General features: G+C 56.0%; 1 protein-coding gene across 3 annotated transcripts in view; it reads left to right on the forward strand.

The window, feature by feature from the left end:
* The window catches only part of PHACTR4 (phosphatase and actin regulator 4), a 62,113-nt gene that overhangs the window by 26,276 nt on the left and 11,841 nt on the right, over window positions 1–23,996 (forward strand). For 2 of the 3 annotated variants that reach the window (XM_038758196.1, XM_038758195.1), the window contains 5 exons: window positions 16,299–16,472; window positions 17,043–17,123; window positions 18,749–18,898; window positions 19,196–19,603; window positions 22,849–23,437. In XM_038758196.1, the coding sequence (XP_038614124.1) occupies window positions 16,334–16,472; window positions 17,043–17,123; window positions 18,749–18,898; window positions 19,196–19,603; window positions 22,849–23,437 (1,367 nt within the window). In that variant the 5' untranslated portion in view covers window positions 16,299–16,333. Of the gene's footprint in view, window positions 1–3,606; window positions 3,659–16,298; window positions 16,473–17,042; window positions 17,124–18,748; window positions 18,899–19,195; window positions 19,604–22,848; window positions 23,438–23,996 lie in introns of those variants that run through there. The other variant, XM_038758194.1, reaches the window with a different exon arrangement.

Genomic DNA, 23,996 nt, shown 5'->3' on the forward strand with positions numbered 1-23,996 from the left:
GAGGGGGGCTCAGTCTGGGAAGGCCTCCTGGAGGAGGTGAGCTCTCAGTAGGGCTTTGAAAGGGCCTACTTTCGATAAAGGGAACAGACCCAAGTGCAAAGGTGACACAGAAGGGAGAGGGATAAGGGGAAAAGAGGGCTCAGTTGGGGAAGGCCTCTTGGAGAGGATGTGATTTAATAAGGCTTTGAAGGTGTGGAGAGTGGTGGTCTGTTGGTTATGAAGAGGGAGGGAGCCCTAGGCCAGAGGGAGGACTATATGTTGCCAACTTGTACTTCCCAAGCGCTTAGTACAGTGCTCTGCAGACAGTAAGCGCTCAATAAATACGATTGATGATGATGATGATGATGACTGGGCTAGGGGTAGGTGGTGAAACAAACAAGATGGAGGTACAGAGAGTAGCTTGGCAGTAGCAGAGTCAAGTGGGTGGGCTGGGTTGTGGTCAGAGATCAGTGAAGTAAGATATTCATTCATTCAGTCATATTTATTGAGCGCTTTGTGCACAGCACTGTACTAAGTGCTTGAGAGAGTACAGTATAACAACAGACACATTCCTGCCCACAACTAGCACACAGTCAGGAGGTGGGCTTTTATATAAATAGATAAATAAATTATAGATTTATATACATATGTGCAGTGGGGATGGGAGGGAGGATAAATGAAGGACCAAGTAAAAGTGCAGAAGGGAGTGGGAGAAGAGGAGAGGAGGGCTTAGTCAGGGAAGGCTTCTCGGAGGAGATGTGCCTGCAGTGAGGCTTTGAAGTAGGGGAGGGCAATTATCTGTCTGATGGGAAAGAGGGCATTCCAGGCCAGAGGTAGTATGTGGGCGAGAGATCGGCGGCAAGATAGACGAGATCGAGGCGCAGTGAGAAGGTTAGCTTTAGAGGAATGAAGATAGGAGGGGCCAAAGCGATTGAGTGGTTTAAGGCCGATGGTGAGGAGTTTCGGTTTGATGCGGAGGTGGCTGGGCAATCATTCGAGTTTCTTGAGTGGGGAGACGTGGAGCAGTGTTTGAGAATGAAGATCGGGCAGCAGAGCGAAGTATCAACTGGAGGGGGAGAGACCAGAAGAAGAGAGGTCAGGAAGTAGTCAAGGTTGAATATAAGTGCTTGGATCAACGTAAAAGCAGTTTGGCAGGAGAGAAAAGGACGGACTTTAGAGTTGTTGTGAAGCTTGCTCCTGGGGCCTGAGGAATGGGAGAAACCCCCCACCCTCCTCCTCCTCCCCCTTCCTTTCCTCCTCCTCTCTCTCTCCCTCCCTCCCTCCTTCCCTCTCTCCTTCCCGCCCTCCTCCACCCTCCCCGCCCCCCGAAATGTAGTGTTACCAGTCCGGGCACATATCTGTCAATGAGCAGAGGGCGTCTGAGTCAGTGTTTTGGTTTCTTGTAATCCCTTTAGTTTGGGTGCGATTTAGGCTCCTTTTAGGAACCGGGATTCGCTTCATCCCCCCCAGGGAGCGGATCAGCCGTGCCTGCTGGTGCCAGGGCCCGCTCGCCAAGCCGGCGCTGGCTGGGATCCCTGAGCAAAGCTTGCAAAAGGAGTAAAAACTCGGCCTGGGTTTGCCAGGGACCATCACGGTGGCCCACGGGACACCAAAATGCGTTGACCTCTCCAAGCTGGGGGTTGTCATCTCCGTCGTGGAGAGCTCTGGCTGGTGCCACCAGAAACCAGAGCCAGATGGCACAGCCAGGCATCGGTCCTAGGGGGATGGCTCCCACTGGGCCCCCAACTCCCCATCTGGGGTAGCCCCAGGCGATGAGACCCATGAGCAGGAGAGCCGGAACTCAGGGTGGGGGCACCCGGGACCGGTTTCAACTCCAAACCGGGGCTGAAGCCTGAGGGGGAGTAGAAACCCCTCTCCCCGTTCTTCCATAACCACAAATAGGCCCAAAGCCAGCAGAACTGTGTGGCAACCTAGGAGCGACATTGTTGGCCCATGTACCTGGAGTTCAAAAGACCCTCTGAGGCCTCAGTTTCCTTTAGGCGATACCAGGTAGGGGACCCGTGGCTGTGGGCCCACAGCCTCAGTCCGGGTCCCTCTGTTCCTTTGGAAGGTTTGGCTCCCAGCTGAGGAGCGTAGAAGGCTGAGAGGTCCCACTGGTCCAAGGAAATGAAATCGTTCCGGTCACGCGTGTTTGCACGGGCTTGGTTTCTGCTGCCATGGACAGCTCTGTCTTTTGAAGCAAGCCAAGGTCAGCTCTTCCCCTTCCAACGGAACTGAAGCGGGGGGGAATCCCACCTCTCCTTAGCCGAACCCTACTCTCCTTCCGTGCAGGGTGGGTGGGTGGGCAGAGACATTGGCTTGGGGGCGCAGACTTGGAGCCGGGCACTACCGAAGCGGGGCAGTGAGAGCGGGCAGCGGGCCTGTTTAGGACAGGGAAGACAAGGAGGGCTGCTTTCCCTTCTAGCAGGAAGGAAGGAAGTGAGCACGGGACCTGCCGGTGTTTATTTCTGGGGAACTCGAAGTACAATGTGTGTGCCCTCGGCCTGCCTCCTCCGCCTCCACTCCCAGTGGGACCGTGTGCAAAGAGTGTGAGGCTCTCCGGGGCCAGGCTTGGGCCAAGGAGCATGGACCTGCCCCCCGACTTCCCCCTCACCGCAAACTCCCACGCTTCTAACGTCAGTCGCCGGGGGCCAGCCGATCTCCCCAGAAGCCCTGCGCGGGCTCAGAGGACCTTCTGGGTTCAGTTCTCTGCTCGTAGGCTACAGACAGGAGCCCCGCTTGCAGTGTGGCCAAGTAGTGTCTTCAGGGATTCCCGGGCCGTGGTCTTCAGGACGTGGGAGGAACGGCCGCTTTGTTCCCCGGACAGTGGCCAGGACAGACCTTGCACGGGTGGTCTAGTGAAACGATGTGGGGCTGGCCTTCTTGAGCCAGGACTTTCCTTTGTCCCTGTTCTTGAAAAGGAGCCGAGAGGGCAGGAAGTCTAGAGGCGCACATGCGTGCTCTCTCTCTCTCCCTCTCTCCCTCTCCTTCTAGCAAAGTGCCTTTGGCCAAGGCCGGGGGTGGGGGTGACACGGCACACTGACCAAGGGGGATGGAGGGGCATGGTGTGCCAGAGAAACGTGTTCTGAACTGCGGGCCGGCCAGAGTTTGGTATAATTGAGGCCACTGGAAGAGACTCTCCCCCGCCCCGCCCCCCAACCCTGCCGCCCCATCGCCCCGCCTGTTGGCCTCCTCGCCCCTCCCCTTCACCCCCGCTTTCCTCCACCCTCGGCACCACCCTTTACTCCGCTCCCTGGGCTCCGAGCCGCCGGGGCGGTCCCGGCCCGCCTCGGTGGACGGGAAGAGTGGTGTTGATTATTTGGGTTAGGCAGCTCCGCGGCTATTATGCGGCCTGTTGTCTCCTCCCCTTCCTGAGCCTCAGCCCTCCACCGCTGTGTGTGCTGTGGAATGACAGGTATTCCCGCTCAGCCAGGGCTGGCACGGACCTGGAGCCGGGAGAGGCCCTAGCACCTGGGCTCCGGCAGCAGGAAGAGCACACGCCGCGCAGCTCGAGCGGCTCCCGTGCCTCCTCCTGCCTCCCGGCCTTGACTCGGGATCGGGACTGTCCTCTCCCTGCGCCGGTTCCCCTCGGAGGCTGCACACTCCACCCACAGGCCGCAGACCATGGGACAGGCTGCGGTGGCCAGCGTCTCCGGACCGGCCAGTCCAGCCGAAGTCGGTGAGTCGCGGGAGCCGGGGTGGCTCCGGCTCTCCCGGAGGGATTGGAAGGCAGCCGGTGGAGACTCCCGCGGGGGCCCGAGGAGTCCCCAGCCGGGGTCAGGCCGCCGTCGCCGCTAACAAGTAGCGTCCGGTGTCCGGAGGGAGGGCTGGAAGGTGGCTGGCGGAGGCTCCTGGGGCCAGTGCCAGTGCTTGGGGGCAGGGCGAAAGAGAGCGGAGGACTCAGCTCTTTCTGGCCAGCTTCCTGACCGTGCCCTCCACCGGCTCTCCGGAGCCCCGAGTCAGCCCCCACTTTTGGTCCCCTCTCCCGCCGGCCTCCCACAGAGCGGGGGCGGGCGGCGGGGTCCGGTTCCCGAGAGTCGCAGGTGGCCCCGAGTCCTCGCTTCGGGCCGGGGCCGGGACGCTATCTTGGTGGGTGGCCAAGCTGAGCGCCGGCATTGGGCTCCCAACCCCTCAACTCTGTTTGGCCGCCAGCTCCTGCTGCCGTGCCGTTGCTTTTCCTATGGAGACACCCCCACCTCATCTGCGGGGCGTGGAGTGCAGGGTGGACTTTGGTTCATTCATTCATTGTCGTATTGATTGAGCGCTTACTGTGTGCAGAGCGCTGTACTAAGCGCTTGGGAAGTACAAGTTGGCAACTTATAGAGACGGTCCCTCCCCAACAGTGGACCCTGGAGCCCCGGGTCTGGTTCCTCTGCCCGGTTGTTATGGAAACCCCTCAAGGGCTGAGCGGCTAAGCCCAGGCAGGTGCATTCGCTGAGCCCGCGACCGCTCTGGAGCTGCTGAGACAAGTCTCTCGCCACTCACGAGCCGGCCAGAGAAGATGGAGCCGGGCAGGCCGGAGGGGCGGGCATTCTCGGTCCCCGACAGTGGTTTCTCTGGGAGGAGACAGGCAGAAAGGGACGGTGACACTGCACGTCCCATGACTGCTCCCGGAGATGGGCGTGTGGGGGGGTGTGGGGGTGTTTCCAGGCCTCTCTCCCCAAAGTGCGTTGGTGTGTGAGTGTGTGCGCTGTCCGTGTTCCTGGCTCAGGGGCCCGGCCGTCACCCGCGGTGAGTCAGCCTTACAGTTGAAACTCAAGCCGGGACTTGACTCACTCTGTTTCCGTCTCCTGGACCGGTTGTCTCCCTCAGGTCACTTCCAGGGCCCCGCGGGCCTCCCCCCCCCCCCCCCCCCCCGGGACTTGGCCCAGTTCCGGCCAAAGCCAGCATTTCCCGCACAAGTGGAAGAAGAGTCAGGTTGGGTGGGCACCAGAGTAACCCGTGGTCTAGCGTGGGTGGCCCGTGAGCCCCAGGAGCTCCGGCAAGTCAGGGAGACCATCGGGGTTGCTGCAAGTGCAGGCGGGTTTTGTGCCCACTTGGTTTGGGGACCGAGTTCAGAGATTTCCAGGCCAGGCACCAAGCTGTACGGGGGCCACGGTTGTGGCCCGGCGTGCAGGGCCTCTCCCCCGCAACTTCCAGTGCCTTGTCTTTGGGTTCCTGGCGACCCAAACGCTCTGGGGAGCACCACGGTGATAGCCGCCAAGGCCCAAGTCTGACTCCAGGGAGGGAAATTGGAAAAGACCTCCTGGAGGAGATCAGAAGGGGCTTGAGGATGGGGAGAGCGGTGGTCTGTCAGATGGGATGTGGGAGGGAGTTCCGGGCAGGAGGGAGGGTCTGAGCAATGACCTGACGACATGCCACCCCTCTTTTCTCCCCTCCTGCTGTCTGTTCCTGGGGGCTGTCCCGTCCTGGCCCACTCTGAGACAGGCAGTGAGAAGAGGTCAGGGACAGCAAGGAGTGGTCATGTCGGGATCCCCCTAGGAGCCCCGACCAACTAGAGGGCCCCTGGGCCCATCATCAGGCCAATTCTGGGGTCTGGCAGCTGTTGATTTGGTCCGTTGCTGCCCTTCTCCCCAGCCCCCCACTTGTCTTTTCATCTTTGTCCCAGCCCTCATCATGCTTGAGGCCCGGTGTGGGAGCTCAGACAGAGGCTTGCCATGGCTCTGTCTCAGTCTGCTCACAGGCCCCGGCCCTCCCCTTCTCAGCTGTGACCCAAGGGGGCCACTACCCTGCTGCTGCCTTGGGCATGCCCCAGATCCCAAGGGCTCATCGTCCATTCACAGCCAGGCTGGCAGCCTAGGTCCTGGGCGTTTCTCCGGCTGTCCCACAGGACATGATTCTGCCCACAAACTGCGACTCTTTCAGAGGGCAACGGCCAGCCAGGGTTGTCAGCCCAGCCGATTAGACCCAATCCCTTAACTGTGGAAATGGGCATGGGCCTCCCTTCTTGGGACTCAGGTCCCAGGTGGGCAGCTGTGACCGTGAGCAGCGGTGTGCCATGAGGGGAGCCGGCCCCTGCCCACAGTTGGACAAGGAGGACGATTAAGGATTGGAAAGATGAGCCTCCTGACGAGTGTTTTGGGCTCTAGACCTGGAGCAACGTGACCACTCTGGACTCTTGGTAGGTGCTCTGGATTCTGTCTGGAGCTACATGAATGCGCCAAGATTTGCCTGGCTAATGCAGAGTTCCCGGCAAACCATGGGGGTCTTACTCCACCTAAGAAATTCTGGATATAAAACCAATTTTCGGCGAGGGATTCAGGGCTGCCCAGACCCCTCGTGGCGATGTAGTAGCTGTAGTAGTAGCATAGTACGGTGCTCTGCACATAGTAAGCGCTCAGTAAATACGATTGAATTGAATGAATGAATAGTTGTCGTCAAGGTATTTGAGCACCCACTGGGTGCCGGGCACTATACTGAACATCCCAGACTGAGGCCCTTCCCTCCTCTCCCCCTCGTCCCCCTCTCCATCCCCCCGATCTTACCTCCTTCCCTTCCCCACAGCACCTGTATATATGTATATATGTTTGTACATATTTATTACTCTATTTATTTTACTTGTACATATCTATTCTATTGATTTTATTTTGTTAGTATGTTTGGTTTTGTTCTCTGTCTCCCCCTTTTAGACTGTGAGCCCACTGTTGGGCAGGGACTGTCTCTATATGTTGCCAATTTGTACTTCCCAAGCGCTTAGTACAGTGCTCTGCACACAGTAAGCACTCAATAAATACGATTGATGATGATGATGATGTGGGAAAGTAGAACAGAAGTACGAGATGCTTTCCATGCCCACAAGAAGCTTCCAGTCTAATGGAGGAGACAGAAAAAGATTTCTACAGACAGTAAGTAGCATAAATAAATTGACTGGCCAATTGATCATACGTGGGTAAGTGCCGAGGGAGGATGTAGGTAAACAAACATGCCTGATGGGTTGGGAGTTAATTGGGGGTGGCTTTTCGCAGGATGTGGGATGCTTAGGAAGGTATTGAAGGTGAGGAGGTCTGTTGGATCAGGGTGGGGAGGGAGTTCGAGACTCAGGAAACAGCATAAGTCTTGAGGGGATGGTGTTGGGAGAGGTGACAGAGAGGCAGGTTTGAGGGTTGACTTGGGAGGAATGAAGAGAGTGAGCCTGCAAATAGCCAGTGATGAGGACACAGGAAAGCAGCGTGGCCTGAGAGTTAGAAGGCCTGGCTACGAACACCGGATCTGCCTCTTCCCTGGCGTGTGACCTTGGGTGAGTCACTTCCCTTCTCTGGGCCTTTGTGTCCTCATCTGTAAAATGGGAATCAGATATCTGCTCTCTCCCTCCTACGTAGACTGTGAGCCCCATTTGGGACAGGGACTGCGTCGGAGCTGTTTATCTTGCATCTACCCCAGGGCTTGGTACCGTGGTTGGCACAAAATAAGCGCTTAACAAATACCGCAATTATTAGCTAGGTAAACCGGGGCGAGCTGATGGCAGAAAGTCTGGCGCCGAATGGGAGGAGCGTGTAGTTGAGGAGAAGGACAATGGGGAGGTGATGGGGGAGGAGCGGTAGTTCCTTTCGTTGTTGGTTCTAGCAGCTTTCCTCCAGGAAGCGAGAGGGGACGGACGCGGCGGTACCGGAAACAGCATGGCCTAATGGATAGATCCCAGTCCTGGAAATCAGAAGGACCTGGTTTCTAATCCCAGTTCCGCTTCTTGTCTGCTGAGTGACCTCGGGCAAGTCACTTAGCTTCTCTTTCTCAATTACCTCATCTGTGAAATGGGGATTAAGAATGAGCCCATGTGGGACAGGGACTGTGTCCAGCATGAAAAGCGTCCGTCTATCCCAGTGCTTAGAACAGTGCTTGACACCTCGAAAGTGTTTAACAAATACCATGACCATTGTTATAAGAGAAGCAGCGTGGCTCAGTGGAAAGAGCACGGGCTTGGAGTCAGAGGTCAGTCATAGTCGTAGAAAGTGTTTAACAAATGTATTCTATTTATTTTATTGTGTTAGTATGTTTGGTTTTGTTCTCTGTCTCCCCCTTTTAGACTGTGAGCCCACTGTTGGGTAGGGACTGTCTCTAGATGTTGCCTACTTGTACTTCCCAAGCGCTTAGTACAGTACTCTGCACACAGTAAGCGCTCAATAAATACGATCAATGATGATGATGACCATTATTATTAGAGAAGCAGCGTGGCTCAGTGGAAAGAGCACGGGCTTGGAGTCATAGGGCAGTCATAGTCGTAGGTCATGGGTTCTCATCCCAGCTCTGCCTCTTGTCAGCTGTGTGACTTTACCTCATCTGTAAAATGGGGATTAAGACTGTGAATCCCACGTGGGACAATCTGATTACGTTGTATTCCCCACCACCACCCAGTGCTTAGAACAGTGCTTGGTACATAGTAAGCGCTTAATAAATATCATCATTATTATTAGTAGTAGTAGTACTACTCCATCACCATCACCTCGCCCCCTCCTACCTCACCTCCCTTCTCTCCTTCTCCAGCCCAGCCGGCACCCTCCGCTCCTCCGCCGCTAATCTCCTCACCGTACCTCGTTCTCGTCTGTCCCGCCATCGACCCCCGGCCCACGTCATCCCCCGGGCCTGGAATGCCCCCAAATCCCTCTGCCCATCCGCCAAGCTAGCTCTCTTCCTCCCTTCAAGGCCCTGCTGAGAGCTCACCTCCTCCAAGAGGCCTTCCCAGACTGAGCCCCTTCCTTTCTCTCCCCCTCGCCCCCCTTTCCATCCCCATCTTACCTCCTTCCCTTCCCCACAGCACCTGTATATATGTATATATGTTTGTACATGTTTATTACTCTATTTATTTATTTATTTTACTTGTACATATCTATTCTATTTATTTTATTTTATTTTGTTAGTATGTTTGGTTTTGTTCTCTGTCTCCCCCTTTTAGACTGTGAGCCCACTGTTGGGTAGGGAAGCAGCGTGGCTCAGTGGAAAGAGCGCAGGCTTTGGAGTCGGAGGTCATGGGTTCAAATCCCGACTCCGCCAATTGTCAGCTGGGTGACTTTGGGCAAGTCACTTAACTTCTCTGTGCCTCAGTTCCCTCATCTGTAAAATGGGGGATTAAGACTGTGAGCCCCCCGTGGGACAACTTGATAGCCTTGTAACCTCCCCAGCACTTAGAACAGTGCTTTGCACATAGTAAGCGCTTAACAAATGTCATTATTATTATTATTAGGGACTGTCTCTATATGTTGCCAATTTGTACTTCCCAAGCGCTTAGTACAGTGCTCTGCACATAGTAAGCGCTCAATAAATACGATTGATTGATTGATAGTAGTAGTATTAACAGCAGGTCAGCTGAATTTAACTGCCCAGGGTCTCCAAACTCACTTAATCGGCCATGCACGGCACCTGGAGCTGTGGACCAGACTTCAGCTCAGTGCCCCGCTGCAGGCCCTGGCGGACCTCGTCCGAGCCGGGGGGGGGAAAAAACATTCCTCGCCGGGAAAGATTGGGAAGGGAGTGCACAGCCAGGAGCCTGGGTTTCGACCGTGCGGGCAGCAGGCCGGGCGCCCAGGCCTGCCAGCACAGGAGACGCCAAACTGTGATTTCGTCGTCAGCTTGTCTCTCCCACCGTCGCCCCGAGCCTTCAGCCCTGGAACACGTTCCTCTGGTTGCCCGTGGCCACGTGACTCTAAGCGAAAGTTGTGTTTTTTTGGACCACATGACCGCAGAGCCACAGCTGGTGTATTCCACCTGGTTTTCCCTGCATCCGGCTGGGCAAGTGGGATGTGAGGGTTCTCTCCCAAATACAGCCTGACATCCACACTCCTCCTGGAGATCCAGGGAGTCCCTGATCAGTCAGTCAATCCGTTGTACTTTCATTGAGCGCTTACTGTGTGCAGAGCACTGGACTAAGCGCTTGGGAAGCACAAGTTGGCAACATATAGAGATGGTCCCTACCCAACAGCGGGCTCAATCAATCAATCGTATTTATTGAGTGTGTAGAGCACTGTACTAAGCGCTTGGGAAGTCCAAGTTGGCAACATATAGAGACGGTCCCTACCCAACAGTGGGCTCACAGTCTAGAAGGGGGAGACAGAGAACAAAGCCAAACATGTTAACAAAATAAAATAAATAGAATAGATATGTACAAGTAAAATAAATAAATAGAGTAATAAATATGTACAAACATATATACAAGTGCTGTGGGGAAGGGAAGGAGGTAAGACGGGGGATGGAGAGGGGGACGAGGGGGAGAGGAAGGAGCGGGCTCAGCCTGGGAAGGCCTCCTGGAGGAGGCCTCCTGGTCCTTGTTCTCTTTATCCTCCTGCGGCTCACAGTCTAGAAGGGGGAGACAGACAACAAAACATATTAACAAAATAAAATAAATAGAATAAATATGTACAAGTAAAATAGAGTAATAAATACGTACAAACATATATACAGGTGCTGTGGGGAGGGGAGGAGGTAAGGCTGAGGGGGAGAGGAAGGAGGGGGCACATAGTAAGCGCTTAACAAATACCACAATTAATATTAAGTGCTTTTGATGGCTGCCCCTCCACCCTTCTTCCGCCCTAGAGAGCTGTACTAAGCACTTGAGAGAATACAATATAACAGAGTTGGTAGACACACTTTGTGCCCACAACAGGCTTACAGTCCAGAGGTGGGGGGAAACAGACGTTAATATAAATGAATGAATTACAGATATGTACTTGAATGCTTTGGGGCTGAGGAAGGAGTGAATAAGGGTACCTACACCAGCCAAGGTTGGCCGCTCATTGACACCCACCCTCTCCCCTGTGACCTGCTCCAGCTCCATCATCGTCATCAATCGTATTTATTGAGCGCTTGCTGTGTGCAGAGCACTGGACTAAGCGCTTGGGAAGTACAAGTTGGCAACACATAGAGACAGTCCCTACCCAACAGTGGGCTTGCAGTCTAAAGGACTGGAAGCAGCCTGAGCTGAGGGAAGGAGTGAACGGGCCAGCAGCCCAGGGCTTTCTCCGGATTGTGGCTGGGCCCTGGCCTGGGGTGGGAGGGCACTTCCCAGAGAGATAAGCAGGCAGACAAAATAGCGTCGATGGAGAGTTTTAGTTCCCGAACGTGATGCTTTGACAGCAAAAGCATCAGTAACCAGCCCCCCAGGCTGGGGGTTTCCAGAAACTGAAAACTGAGGCCTTGGCCGGGCCCTTCCTCCACCTCGTGTCCCCTGGCCGCCCACACTATTTGGGGAAATGCAATTCTGCCGTTTTCGTCCCAACTACTGGTCTTTGGCGTGCTCGGGAAGGGGAAGCTGTCCGGCCTGCGTGTGGGCCAGTTTGAGGTCCGCCAGCCTGCGGACTTGCTCCCCTCCGGCTCGGAGTTGGGGTCAGTCAGTCGGTCAATCATATTTATTGAGCACTTTCTATGTGCAGAGCACTGTACTAAGAGCTTGTGAGAGTACAGTATAACAATAAGTAGACAAATTCTCTGGACACAGTGAACTTATAGTCTTAAGAGCGGGGGGAGGCAGAGACTGTGAGCCCACTATTGGGTAGGGACTGTCTCTATATGTTGCCAACTTGTACTTCCCAAGCGCTTAGTACGGTGCTCTGCACACAGTAAGCGCTCAATAAATATGATTGATGATGATGATATTAAATAAAGTACAGATATATAGGTAAGCACTGTGGGACTGGGAGGAAGGTCGAATAAAGGGAGAAAGGGTGACACAGAAGGGAGTGGGAGAAGAGGGATGGAGAGCTTAGTCAGGGAAGGCCTCTTGGAGGAGAAATGCCTTCAATAAGGCTTTTTTTATAGCATTTATTAAGCACTTACTATGTGCAAAGCACTGTTCTAAGCACTGGGGAGGTTACAAGGTGATCAGGTTGCCCCACGGGGGGCTCACAGTCAATCCCCATTTTACAGATGAGGTAACTGAGGCGCAGAGCAGTGAAGTGACTTGCCCAAAGTCACACAGCTGACAAGTGGCAGAGCCGGGATTTGAACCCATGACCTCTGACTCCAAAGCCCGGGCTTTTTCCAGTGAGCCAAGCTGCTGCTCCTAGTGGGGGAGAGGAATTGTCTGGCGGATATGAGGGGGGAAGGCGCTCCGGGCCAGAGGCAGGACGAGGGCGAGGGGTCGGTAGCTAGATAGATGAGATCGAGGTACGACAGCGAGAAGGTTGGCGTTGGAGGAGTCAAGTGTGCAGGTTGGCTTGTGGGAGAATGGTGAGGTGTGTGTTGTGGGGGAGAGGTTCAACAGCGCAACGTCCTAGAGTGTCCTTTGCCTGAGGCAAATGTCTGACACCCTCCCCACCCACCACCCACCCCCATTCCGAGGCTCAGTGGAAAGGGGCCAGGCTTTGGAGTCAGAGGTCATGGGTTCAAATCCCGGCTCCGCCAGTTGTCAGCTGTGTGACTTTGAGCAAGTCACTTGACTTCTCTAGGCTTCAGTGACCTCATCTGTAAAATGGGGATGAAGACTGTGAGCCCCCCGTGGGACAACCTGATCACCTTGTAACCTCCCCAGCGCTCAGAACAGTGCTGTGCACATAGCAAGCGCTTAATAAATGCCATAAAAAAAAGGGGGGGACTGATCCAGGGGCTGCTTGTAAGCCTCTCTTGGTCGAACCCTCCCCACCCTGTCAGGTAGGGCCCGGCCAGCGAGTTGGCTACTGGGCCTGGGAGCGGCGGCGGGGGCCCCTCCCTTGTAGTCACCCACGCGCGACCAGCGTGTCTTGACTTGGTGAGTGGGCTGAGGGTGAGTCCGATTTGTCCTGCAGCCTGCAAGCCCGGAGCCCACTGGAGTCTACCTGGGCGGCCAGCGCCTGCGCAGTCCATCGGTGGGAGGGGGACACCCGGAGCAAACAGCAGCGGCCCACTCTTCTTTGGCAGCCGACGCCTTGGAGGCAAGACCCTGGCCGAAGGAGCCAAGGAGGCTGAGGGGCTCATTCATTCATTCATTCAGTCGTATTTATTGAGCGCTTACTGTGTGCAGAGCACTTGGGAAGTCCAAGCTGGCAACATCTAGAGACGGTCCCTACCCAACGGCGGGCTCCCAGTCTAGAAGGGGGAGACAGACAACAAAACACAACGTATTAACAAAATAAAATAAATAGAATAAATATGTACAAATAAAATAGAGTAAGAAATACATACAAACATATATACATATAAATATAAACATATATACAGGTGTATGTATATATATACATATACATATAAACATATATACAGGTGTATGTGTGTATATATATGTCTATGTATATATATACTAGACACACACATGCATATATATGTATATATACATACATATATACATATATGTGTGTATATGTCTGTATATACTATACACACACATACATGCATATATATGTATATATGTGCATATATATGTCTGTATATATATACTATACACACATATGCATATATATGTATATATACATACATATATACATATATGTGTGTATAGTATATATATACAGACATATATATATGCACATATATACATATATATACATATATGTGTGTGTGTCTGTATATACTATACACACATACATGCATATATATGTATATATGTGCATATATATGTCTGTATATATATACTATACACACATATGCATATATATGTATATATACATACATATATACATATATGTGTGTATATGTCTGTATATATATTATACACACATATGTGCATATATATGTATATATACATATATACATATGTATATATATATTACGCACACATATATATGTGTGTGTGTTTGTGTGTGTGTGTGTATATATATATATATGCTATATATATAGTCTCCCCTGCTAGCAGCCATCATGTTTATAAGTAGGTTGGTGTTCTCCGCCCCGACTCTTTCCTTCTCTCCTCCCACCTGCCTGAGACCAGTATCCGCCATCTTCAGTCGTGGGGCCCCACCCCGAGGAGCTCGGCTTCCCCTCCGGGCCCCCGGGGCCCTCTCAGTGGTTCCATTCCTGGGAAGGCCGGGGCGAGAGGCGGTCCGGTCCCCTGCCACGCTTCCTCCGACTGATGTACTTGGTCTCCCTCCGCAGACAGAAGGACGGAGGAGGGTGCCAACGGGCCAGGGTCAGCTCCGAGCGTTCTGACCCGGTGGGCTCCCTTGCTGTGTCCCCAAGAACCCACGGCCTCGTCTCTGAGTGCCCAAGATGCCCTCCCTCTGCTGGGGCATTTGGTTGCTCCGGGCAAATCGGCCCCCATGCCAGAGCCAGGCCCTTTTCCTGGTAGGCATGAGGGGTAAGGGTCCAGTGGGGTCTAGGGTCAGTTTGTCAACCATCAGCTGGCCCCCAGCACGCCTCCACTCCTCCTGCCCTAGAGGAAGAGGCTCTGCTTGGGTGTTGGGCGCTCCCCTCCCACAGAGCCACCGACGGTGCTCCTGGAGTGTCTTCCACAGATGCCACTGGTCTTGGGCAGGGCCAGAGAACCATCTCGGAGTGGGGCTGAGCTGGGAGGTACGGGAACCTGGACTGCGTGGGGCTGGGGCCGGGACTACGGTGGATTGGGAAGTCCTTGGCAGGGAGGGTCAGAGGGGCTTTGGAATCACGGGAGCGGGGTGGGGAAGAGCACAGCTCGTGGGGAGGGAAGAGGATCTCTGGAGGGTGGGCAGAAGTTGGCGACACTTTGAGGCTCAGCTCGTTCTGGCTTTGATTTAGAAAGCAGTCTTCTGGGGGGCATGTGGGGAAGTGAGTGGAGTGCAGGGAAATATCTAGCGTCTCTGCCACGTTTGTCCCGAGTTCAGCTTGGGTCACGGTTGGACTTGCCCAGAGAGGAATTTAAATCGGGTCTGTCCCCCAGCCCCTTTCAGGCAATTAATCAGTTGTACTATCAATCAATCAATCAATCAATCAATCGTATTTATTGAGCGCTTACTATGTGCAGAGCACTGTACCAAGCGCTTGGGAAGTACAAATTGGCAACATATAGAGACAGTCCCTACCCAACATTGGGCTCACAGTCTAAAAGGGGGAGACAGAGAACAAAACCAAACATACTAACAAAATAAAATAAATAGAATAGATATGTACAAGTAAAATAAATAAATAAATAAATCGAGTAATAAATATGTACAAACATATATACATATATACAGATGCTGTGGGGAAGGGAAGGAGGTAAGATGGGGGGGATGGAGAGGGGGACGAGGGGGAGAGGAAGGAAGGGGCTCAGGGTGGGAAGGCCTCCTGGAGGAGGTGAGCTCTCAGCAGGGCCTTGAAGGGAGAAAGAGAGCTAGCTTGGCGGATGGGCAGAGGGAGGGCATTCCAGGCCCGGGGGATGACGTGGGCTGGGGGTCGATGGCGGGACAGGCGACCCTCATCATCCTCATCACCCTCATCACCGGAGGGAAATAGAACTGCAGCGGCTTCAGTGGCTGCGATGGGTGGTTGCCCTCTAAATAAGTCAGTCGCCTGGCAGTGCACCCGTGCCTCCGTCTTCTGCGGCTCGATGGGGCAGCGGCACAGAACCAACATCTGCAGAAAGGTTGTACGAGTGCGGAGACAGGCTAGGCAGACCTGGCTCAGGGGTTCGGGAGTTCCTCGGGTCAGGGCTGGAGCCCATCTCCGAGTGCTTGGGTCTTGGGATACTGGCCACAGGGCAGTGATGTGGCTGGGGCAACAGATAGCTGCTTTTCTGTCAGAGGACAAGGAAAACTGGAGCTCACGTGGGCCAGCGGCCAAAGTTAGGCCCGGAAGTTTAGGACTGTGAGTCTGGTCTCCCTTCCTGCTTGCCTCTGGTAGGGAGCATGGGCGGGATCCTGTTCTTCCCTCTTCTCTGTTCACGGCCTCTGCCCCCAGCAGTGAGAATTCTTCCAAACGTTTGGCTAGGGAGCTGAGCCGCCGTATGAATCTTCCCTCGCCGCACGCTTTCAGGCCTCCCCATTTCCATGAGAGTCTGTCATTGGAGCCAGCATGGCCTCCACCTCTGCCACCCAGATCTGGGCCCTGGATGTTGGGCATAGCTTCCTCTGAGAGTGTTTCTGCCCAATCTCAGGTGGGGATCTTCCTGCCTTCTTCCCACTGCCCTCTCCTCTCTCCTTGGCCACCCCCTCCTTCCAGGAACGGAAGCTTGCTCCGGTTGTGTCCTGCTTACACAACGTCTGCGTGAGCCGGTGGGGCTCAATGGCTAGAAGGGCCTGCCCGTGTGGGCCGTGCCCATAACCTGGCTCGAGAATGTCTCCCCAGCGATCGCATGGGACCGATGGCCCGTGCCCCGGGAGGGCTCCCTCGCTTGGCTCAGTCCCGCCCATTTGCAGCCGGGACAGGCCTCGAGCAGGGGAGGGCATGGGCATCCAATCTGTGCCAACCCTTGGGCCTCGCTGCCATGGGCTAGGTCACCGCTGACCGTTCTCGCTCTCTCTCCACTATAGGGGAGGAAGCTGACCGACCCCGGCCGGAGCTGGGCATGGGCGTGGACGGCGGGGAGTCGGGGGACACCACGCCGCCCACCAAGAGGAAGAGCAAGTTCTCCGGCTTCGGCAAGATCTTCAAGCCGTGGAAATGGCGGAAAAAACGGAGTGACAAGTTCAAGGAGACTTCGGAAGGTAGGACCCCCCAGTATGGCGTGGGGCCCCTCAGCCTCTCGTTTATCATCGGAGGAGTGACCCCCAGTGCTCTCTCTATTTGCTTTCCACTGTCTTCCCTCTGCCCCCCCCTTCTACTTCCTTAGCAGGATGCAAGCAATAAGGAATCTGAATTTACTCCCGAGGGGACCGCGGCTGCTGCCACAGCCGGCCAGAAGTCCCAGAGCTGGCCCCCAGGCTTGGCCCTTTCACATTGCTCTTTTTACCCAGCTCAGGTGCATGGCTTCCAGCCAGGGGCCCTGGAAACCCCTCCTTGAGAGTCCGAGGCGTAGAATCCAGAAAGCTGTAGAAATGGTTCTTCTCGGAGCGGGAGTCCGGCCCAGGGCGCATTGCCTAGGTGTCACCCCCTTCCCCGCCATCAGCCACCCCACAGCCATTCCCCTGTCTGCCGCTTCCTCTTCCTCTCCTTCTCCCATTCCTCCTGCAAAGAGGAACGCGAGCCCCCGCATTCTTCCAGACGAGGCTCCAGCAACTGAAGAAGCACACTGAACCCCGTCCTCATCCGTGAGTGGTTTTCCAATTTGTTCTCAGTTTTAGAGAGGAAGATCTCCATGCGGAAGCCGAGAGAAGAGCTGGTCAAGAGGGGGGTGCTTTTGGAAGACTCCGAGCAGGGTAAGTTGGGAATGAGCAGTACACCCCTACCGTGGGGCTTTGGGGCCTTTCCCCCACCTCCCCCATGGGGCTTTGGTGATGGCTACCCTGTGGCGCTTTGAAGTGGACACTGGTTTCAGGCTCCAGGAAGCCCTGTCTGTGCTGAAGGGAAATGGGTCCAATAGGAGGGTGACTCAGTTCCTTTGCGTTTGGCTCTTTTAAAGAGATGAGAAATCACTCTTGCCCTCCTCAGCTCTCCTACTTACTGGCCACCTTTCCTCACCTTTTATAGGGAAGGAGCTGGGTGGGGTCTCCTATATTCAAGTACTCCCTGTGGGTGGGTTGGGGGTGGGGTGGTGGAAGGAGAGCTGGATGTGGCTCACTTGACTCAGTCAATAGAATTGAGCGTGTAATGGGTGCAGAGTACTGTACTCAGTGCCACTGGTAGCGGGGAGGGAGGAACAACAGTAGAGTTTAGCAGACCTGCCATCGAGGAGCTTACAGTCTCACCAGGGAGAACGACACTAGAAGGGAGAGCCTTTCGGAGCAGCTGGAGGTTGAGACCGAGGGGCCGGGTGTCCGCTGGCAGGTCCAGGCATTCTAGAGGCAGAAGCAGAGGGGCCAGCATCTCATTTTGAGCATGGGGGTAGGGATTTTAAGGGGCCAAATGAGGCCAAATAAGCGCTTAGTACAGTGCTCTGCACACAATAAGTGCTCAATAAATACGATTGATTGACTGGGAAGGGACGGGCTTTGAAGAGCTTGGGTTTTTTCAGAGACTTAGGATGAGCAAGTCTGGAAGTCCAGTGGACCCAGCTGTGGGGGCCATCTCCCCCATTGCCCCGTAGAGAGAGCGCTGGTGAATATGCTTTGAGCACCCCTTGGGTGCAGTGCACTGCATCAAGTGCCCGGAAGGTCGGTCAGACGGTCATTCATATGTACTGAGCTCTTACAATGTACTAAAGTGCATCGCAGAGTACAGAGAAGCAGCGTGGCTCAGTGGGAAGAGCACGGGCTTTGGAGTCAGAGGTCATGGGTTTGAATCCCGACTCCGCCATATGTCTGCTGTGTGATCTTGGGCAAGTCACTTTACTTCTCTGGGCCTCAGTTACCTCATCTGTAAAATGGCGATTAAGACTGTGAGCCCCACGTGGGGCAACCTGATCACCCTGTATCCTCCCCAGCGCTTAGAACAGTGCTTTGCACATAGTAAGTGCTTAACAAATGCCAATTATTATTATTATTATTACAGTATGACAATATAACGGATACATTCCCTGCCCATAGTGAGCTTACAGTCTAGAAACTAGCCCATGACCCCCTCCCTCACCCAGTGAGGCCAGCCGCCCAGCAGACAGTCGCTTGTTTATTGGGGGCGAAAAGTCATTCTGAGTCCGCCCAGGACTCCTTCCCGTTCAAGGCTCGTAGGTCCAGCTGGGAGACCAGCTCACACAGTCCGGTCATCGCGAGGCACTGCTGGCACAGGGCTGGTGGGACCTTACTGGTGGCCGCCTCTCCTACTTGCCTGCTCTTTCTTTCTCCCCAACAAAATGCCCCGCGCGCGTGTGTATGTGTGTCTGTCTCTCCATCCATCCATCCATCCTTCCGCCCCCGGGATCTCGGCCCTCACCTCTGCTTCCTGGCAGGCGGCGAGGACTCGGGCAAGCTCGGCCCCACCACGGTGAAGAACGGCCACATGGTCCCCTTGGGCCCCCTGGGCCGGCTGGAAGATGACGCTGCCGCGGCAGTGACCCTCAGGAAGCCCAGCCCAGCCCCGGAGCCACGGAAAAGGCCAGGTGAGGGGAAGGGCAGAGTGGGCTTGGCGGGTCTTGCTCGAGGGGCGGTGCCGCCCACACCGGAGCGTTGGAGCCCAATGGGGAGTGGCATGGGATTGACTGGCTCCAGTCTTCTGGCGGGCTGCTGTCTTCCGCCGGCCCCGTGGCAGTGGTGCCTGATTGCCGCCTCTCCTTGCCCCCCGCAGAAGAACTGGGGATAAGGGTGGGTTGGGGAAGCGAGCATCCCGGGCATAGCCTACTGTGATACTACCGGACTGGCGAGACTCCTTCCTCCAAAAACCGTGGGCCCCTTTCCAGGCTCGTCTGGGAGTCGGCCCAATTCCGAAGTGGAGCCCGGACTGGAGCACGCCCCCAAGCAGCCTCTCCTCCTGCCCAAAAGACCTTTGTCCGCCTCTCATGAGACGAGCGACGGCCCAGTGAAGGACGCCCCCTCCGCGGGCAGCGCCCCGAGACCCGTGGCCACCTCCTCGTCTGCCTCCTCGTCCGCCTCCTCTGCCTCATCGTCTTCCACCTCCTGCCCAGCGCCTGCTGCCACCACTGCTGCCTCAAGCCTCACCGCCCCGACCCCGGCCCCCCGGACTCTGCCTGCCGCCCCTCCCTGCACCCCTTCCAACACCACCCCGAGCCTGCCGCTCACGGCCCCCTCCAAGCAGCCCCCTGTGCCTCCCCCAAAGCCGGCCAACAGGAACAGCAACCCCAGCGTCGGTAGGTGCTTCCGATGGCACCCACGATGGTGTGGGGGCAGGTTATCCCCATCTCTCTGAGGGGCCTGAAGAGAGGGATGGGCTCAGGGAGTCTTGCTGAGCCCATCACCCCTCCAAAGTACCTAATTGGTTTGTCCCACCCTTGCCACGGTCAGTTCGGTCAATCAGTCGAGGGCCTCCTGGATACAGAAAGCTGGATTAAAGTCTTGAGAGTAGTGGGGTAAGGAGACCTGTCCCTGCCCACAAGAAGTTTATCATCTAGGGCGCTAGAGTATATAAGGGAGTCCAGGAGCTGGTGAGCTTTCAGTTTGGGTGGCGCCAGGGAGGGCTGGAGCCACCCGATTTGGGTATGCCGGAGTCACCCTAGGCCGCGGGCCGCCAGGGTCTGGTGCTTTCAGGAGCTTGCGTCAGGGTGGGCTTGAGGGGAAACGAGGCTGCCTTGAGGCTGCCTCAGAAGCAGCGTGGCTCAGTGGAAAGAGCCCGGGCTTCGGAGTCAGAGGTCATGGGTTTGAATCCCGGCTCCGCCACATGTCTGCCGTGTGACCTTGGGCAAGTCACTTCACTTCTCTGAGCCTCAGTTACCTCATCTGTAAAATGGGGATGAAGACTGTGAGCCCCACTTGGGACAACCTGATCACCTTGTATCCTCCCCAGCGCTTAGAACAGTGCTTTGCACATAGTAAGCGCTTAACAAATGCCATCATTTTTATTACTATTATTATTGGGAGGGAGAAGGCGATGAGGATCGGGGACCTCCAGGCCACCCTGTGGGGAGGGGCCGAGAGAGACTGTACAGTTTTCATTCTGCCCTTCCTCCGATCCCTAAACCAATCCCCATCCCATGCGCCTCACACCCTCCCCCCGCCCCCAGGGTGTCCGAGGGGTGCCAGCCAGGACTTGGAATGCCCGAATCTGGGGGTGGTTTGGGCATGGACTTGCCAGCCTGGCTGGCGGGGGGCGGTGAATGTCTCACACAGGCCACTCTCTCCCCATCCCATACGTGCCCTGTGGCCTCCCCAGCTTCGGGCTACTCCCCCATGGACCCTGCTTCCCTCCTCAGGTGCCCCCCCACTGGCTCTGCTGCCCATCCCGGCAGCATTGTGTGAGGGAACTGCATCCCCCGAGCCTCCCGAAACGAGCGAGTCCCATTCTCCCTTTCGTCCGGCCCGGCCTGCGGCCGGGGAGGATGGTAGGGGCCGCCGAGGGGTCAGAAACTGAAACAGAGTGGAGACCACCGGCCACAGGCTTTCTTCAGGGCTGCATCTGGCCAGGGCCTCGGGGGGTGGCCCCGGGGTTTCACGCCCCTCGGGCTGAGGGTGCTGGGCTCGGGGTCTGTCCCTCACCCCCACCCCCGGCCCTAGTTGTCAGGAGTGGGTAGGCCCAAGACCTATTATGCCGCCGGGGCTGCAGGTACTCGTTTCCCATGCCCTGTGGGTGGATGGACTGGTAGCGGACAGCCAGGCAGGTGGGGTTTGGAGGGCAGGGGATCTCACTGCATTCCCGGCCCACCTAGCCATGTGGGGGGTTTTCCTCCTGGGACCCCAGCCCAGCAGTTGCGAGCGCGGGGATGGTCCCGGAGTGGCAGGAATCTTGACCCTGAGCTGCCTGAGGCGGCCCTGACTTCAGCCCCCTCAGGCTTCGGTTGGCAAGCTGCCTCCTCCCCGCTGACACCGGGCCCGTGCGCCCCGGAGAGTCCCGGCTGGAGGAGAGGATGGAGCCTGGTGTGTTGGCTTGCTCCCAAAGGGCTGCCAGTGAACGTTTCGCTCCCGCCCGTCTGGCCTCGTTTAAGCAGGCGTAGCAGGCTGGGCGGGCTGGCGGTGAGTCAGTCGAAGGGAGAGGGCCCAGGCCGCCCCGGCCGTGGTAGTCTCTGCCAGTGACTTGGCTGAAGGAGACGACTGCGTGTTCACTTGGCACGGGCGCCGGTGGCACTGGGTGGGCCGCGGTGGCTGGTACCCGGACAGACCGGTTTAGAACTCAGCAAGAGTAGGACGAGTTGCAGGTGAAGTAAACAGGATGGAGTTGTCTGACTTCACGTTATCGCTGCTGTTATTTTATTTATTTATTTAATGGCATTTATTAAGTGCTTACTATGTGCAAAGCACTGTTCTAAGCGCTGGGGAGGATACAAGGTGATCAGGTTGTCCCATGGGGGGCTCACAGTCTTCATCCCCATTTTACAGATGGGGTAACTGAGGCACAGAGAAGTGAAGTGACTTGCCCAAAGTCACACAGCTGACAATTGGCAGAGCTGTTACCGCCACCGCTCTGAGCTGGGCACACTTCATTCTGTCATTGATAGAATTGACTGATGAGAGTGACACGCTCCATCACTTCATTAGCTTCCCAAGGCCTCTCAGAGGTGCCGTATCAATCAGTCGAGCAGTTAGAGCAGTGCTTATTTATCCAGCGCTTGCTAGGTGCTTTTTACGGAGAGGAGCGTACCGAGTGCTGGGGGAGTACAACACAACGGAATTAGCCGACGTGGTCCCTGCCCCTAGGGACCGTACAGTCTAGAGGGGAAGCTCTAGAAGAAGAGGGCAGGCGGAAAGCCGGGGAGATGAGGGGGCTGGCCCCAGGTCGCCCAGCAAGCCAGCAGCACAGTCGGGGAAGCAGCGTGGCTCAGTGGAAAGAGGCCGGGCTTTGGAGTCAGAGGTCATGGGTTCGAATCCCGGCTCTGCCAGTTGTCAGCTGTGTGACTTTGGGCAAGTCACCTAACTTCTCCGTGCCTCAGTTACCTCATCCGTAAAATGGGGATTAAGATTGTGAGCCCCCCGTGGGACAACCTGGTCACCTCGTAACCTCCCCAGCGCTTAGAACGGTGCTTTGCACATAGTAAGTGCTTAATAAATGCCATTACTATTATTATTATTATTATGTGGTCTCTGTTCCACCATCCCGTGATCTGGCTTTAGGAATCTGGTTGGCCAGAAGCGGGCCAGCTCCCCTCAGGCGAGGGCCAGGCTGGGGGATCAGGACGGTGGCCCACGCCGAGGGGGCGAGTCCCCGAGATGCCCCCCCCCCGGAACTTTTTTCTGAGCTGGGGCACCCTTTTGCAGTGGTGGGACAGCTGGGACGGGATCTGAGATCGCTGAGTAGCAACGAGCAAGCTGGGACATGGGTTTGAGAACGGAGGCTGGGGTGGGGTTCAGGCGGCGGGTGGCCCGAGGTGCCTTTTGGAGGAGGGAGGTTGGAGGCCACTGGGATGGGACGGAGGGGCTGGTTGACGGTGCACCTTTCTCCTTCCAGCGGAACGATTACCAGCGGTTCCTGGCGGCTCACTGCTCTGCAAGCCGTCTCCACCCTTGCCGCCCAAGAGAGGCGTCCCGGCCACCCCAGCCCCGCTTCCGGCTGCCCCGGCCCCTACCTCCCAGCGAGCCCCAAGCGACCAGAGAGAGAGAGAGCGCGGCAGCAGGCCCGTCTCCGTCCCGGGGCCGCGAGTCCCTCCTCCGTCCCCTTCCCCACCGCTGCCCGCCCACACATCTCCCGAGCCCCCACGCGCCCCGCTCCCGTACCCCCAGGCTCCGCAAGAGGTGCCGTCGGTGGAGCCGGCCCCCTCCCCCGAGCGTCCGTCGGAGGACCAGGCTGTGGAGGTCCCCAAGTGGAAGGCGGAGCTGGGCTTCGGGGAGCAGCTGCCCGGCCCGCCCCGCCTGGCACACCTCCCGCTGCACATCCGCATCCAGCAGGCCCTGAGCAGCCCCCTGCCAGCCACCCCGCCCCTGGAGGGCTCCCACCGGGCCCATTCCCTGCTCTTCGAGAGCAGCGACAGCCTCAGAGAGGACAACTCCTCCCTGGGCCGGGCCGTGTCCCTGCCCATCACCATCGAGCTGCTCAAAGTGTGAGTGCCTCTGAGGTACCGCCATCAGGCAGGCCCTCCTGTCTCTTTCTCCTCTTCTCCCTCTCTTCCCTCCCTCCTCCTTTCTCCTCCCCTCCTCTTTTTCTCTCTCCCCCCCCCCCCCCAATCAAATAATCGGTGGTATTTATCGAGACCCTTCCTTCCTCTCCTCGTCGTCCCCCTCTCCATCCCCCCATCTTACCTCCTTCCCTTCCCCATAGCACCTGTATATATGTATATATGTATATATGTATATATGGTTGTACATATTTATTACTCTATTTATTTATTTTACTTGTACATTTCTATCCTATTTTATTTTGTTGGTATGTTTGGTTCTGTTCTCTGTCTCCCCCTTTTAGACTGTGAGCCCACTGTTGGGTAGGGACTGTCTCTATGTGTTGCCAATTTGTACTTCCCAAGCGCTTAGTACAGTGCTCTGCACATAGTAAGTGCTCAATAAATACGATTGATTGATTGATTGATTGATTATCAAGCACGAACTGGTTGCAGAACACAGTACTAAGCACTTGGGCAATACAGTGCAGGATCTCTGCCCTCT

The sequence above is a fragment of the Tachyglossus aculeatus genome, chromosome 16 (genome assembly GCF_015852505.1).
Source record: "Tachyglossus aculeatus isolate mTacAcu1 chromosome 16, mTacAcu1.pri, whole genome shotgun sequence".
NCBI lineage: Eukaryota > Metazoa > Chordata > Mammalia > Monotremata > Tachyglossidae > Tachyglossus > Tachyglossus aculeatus.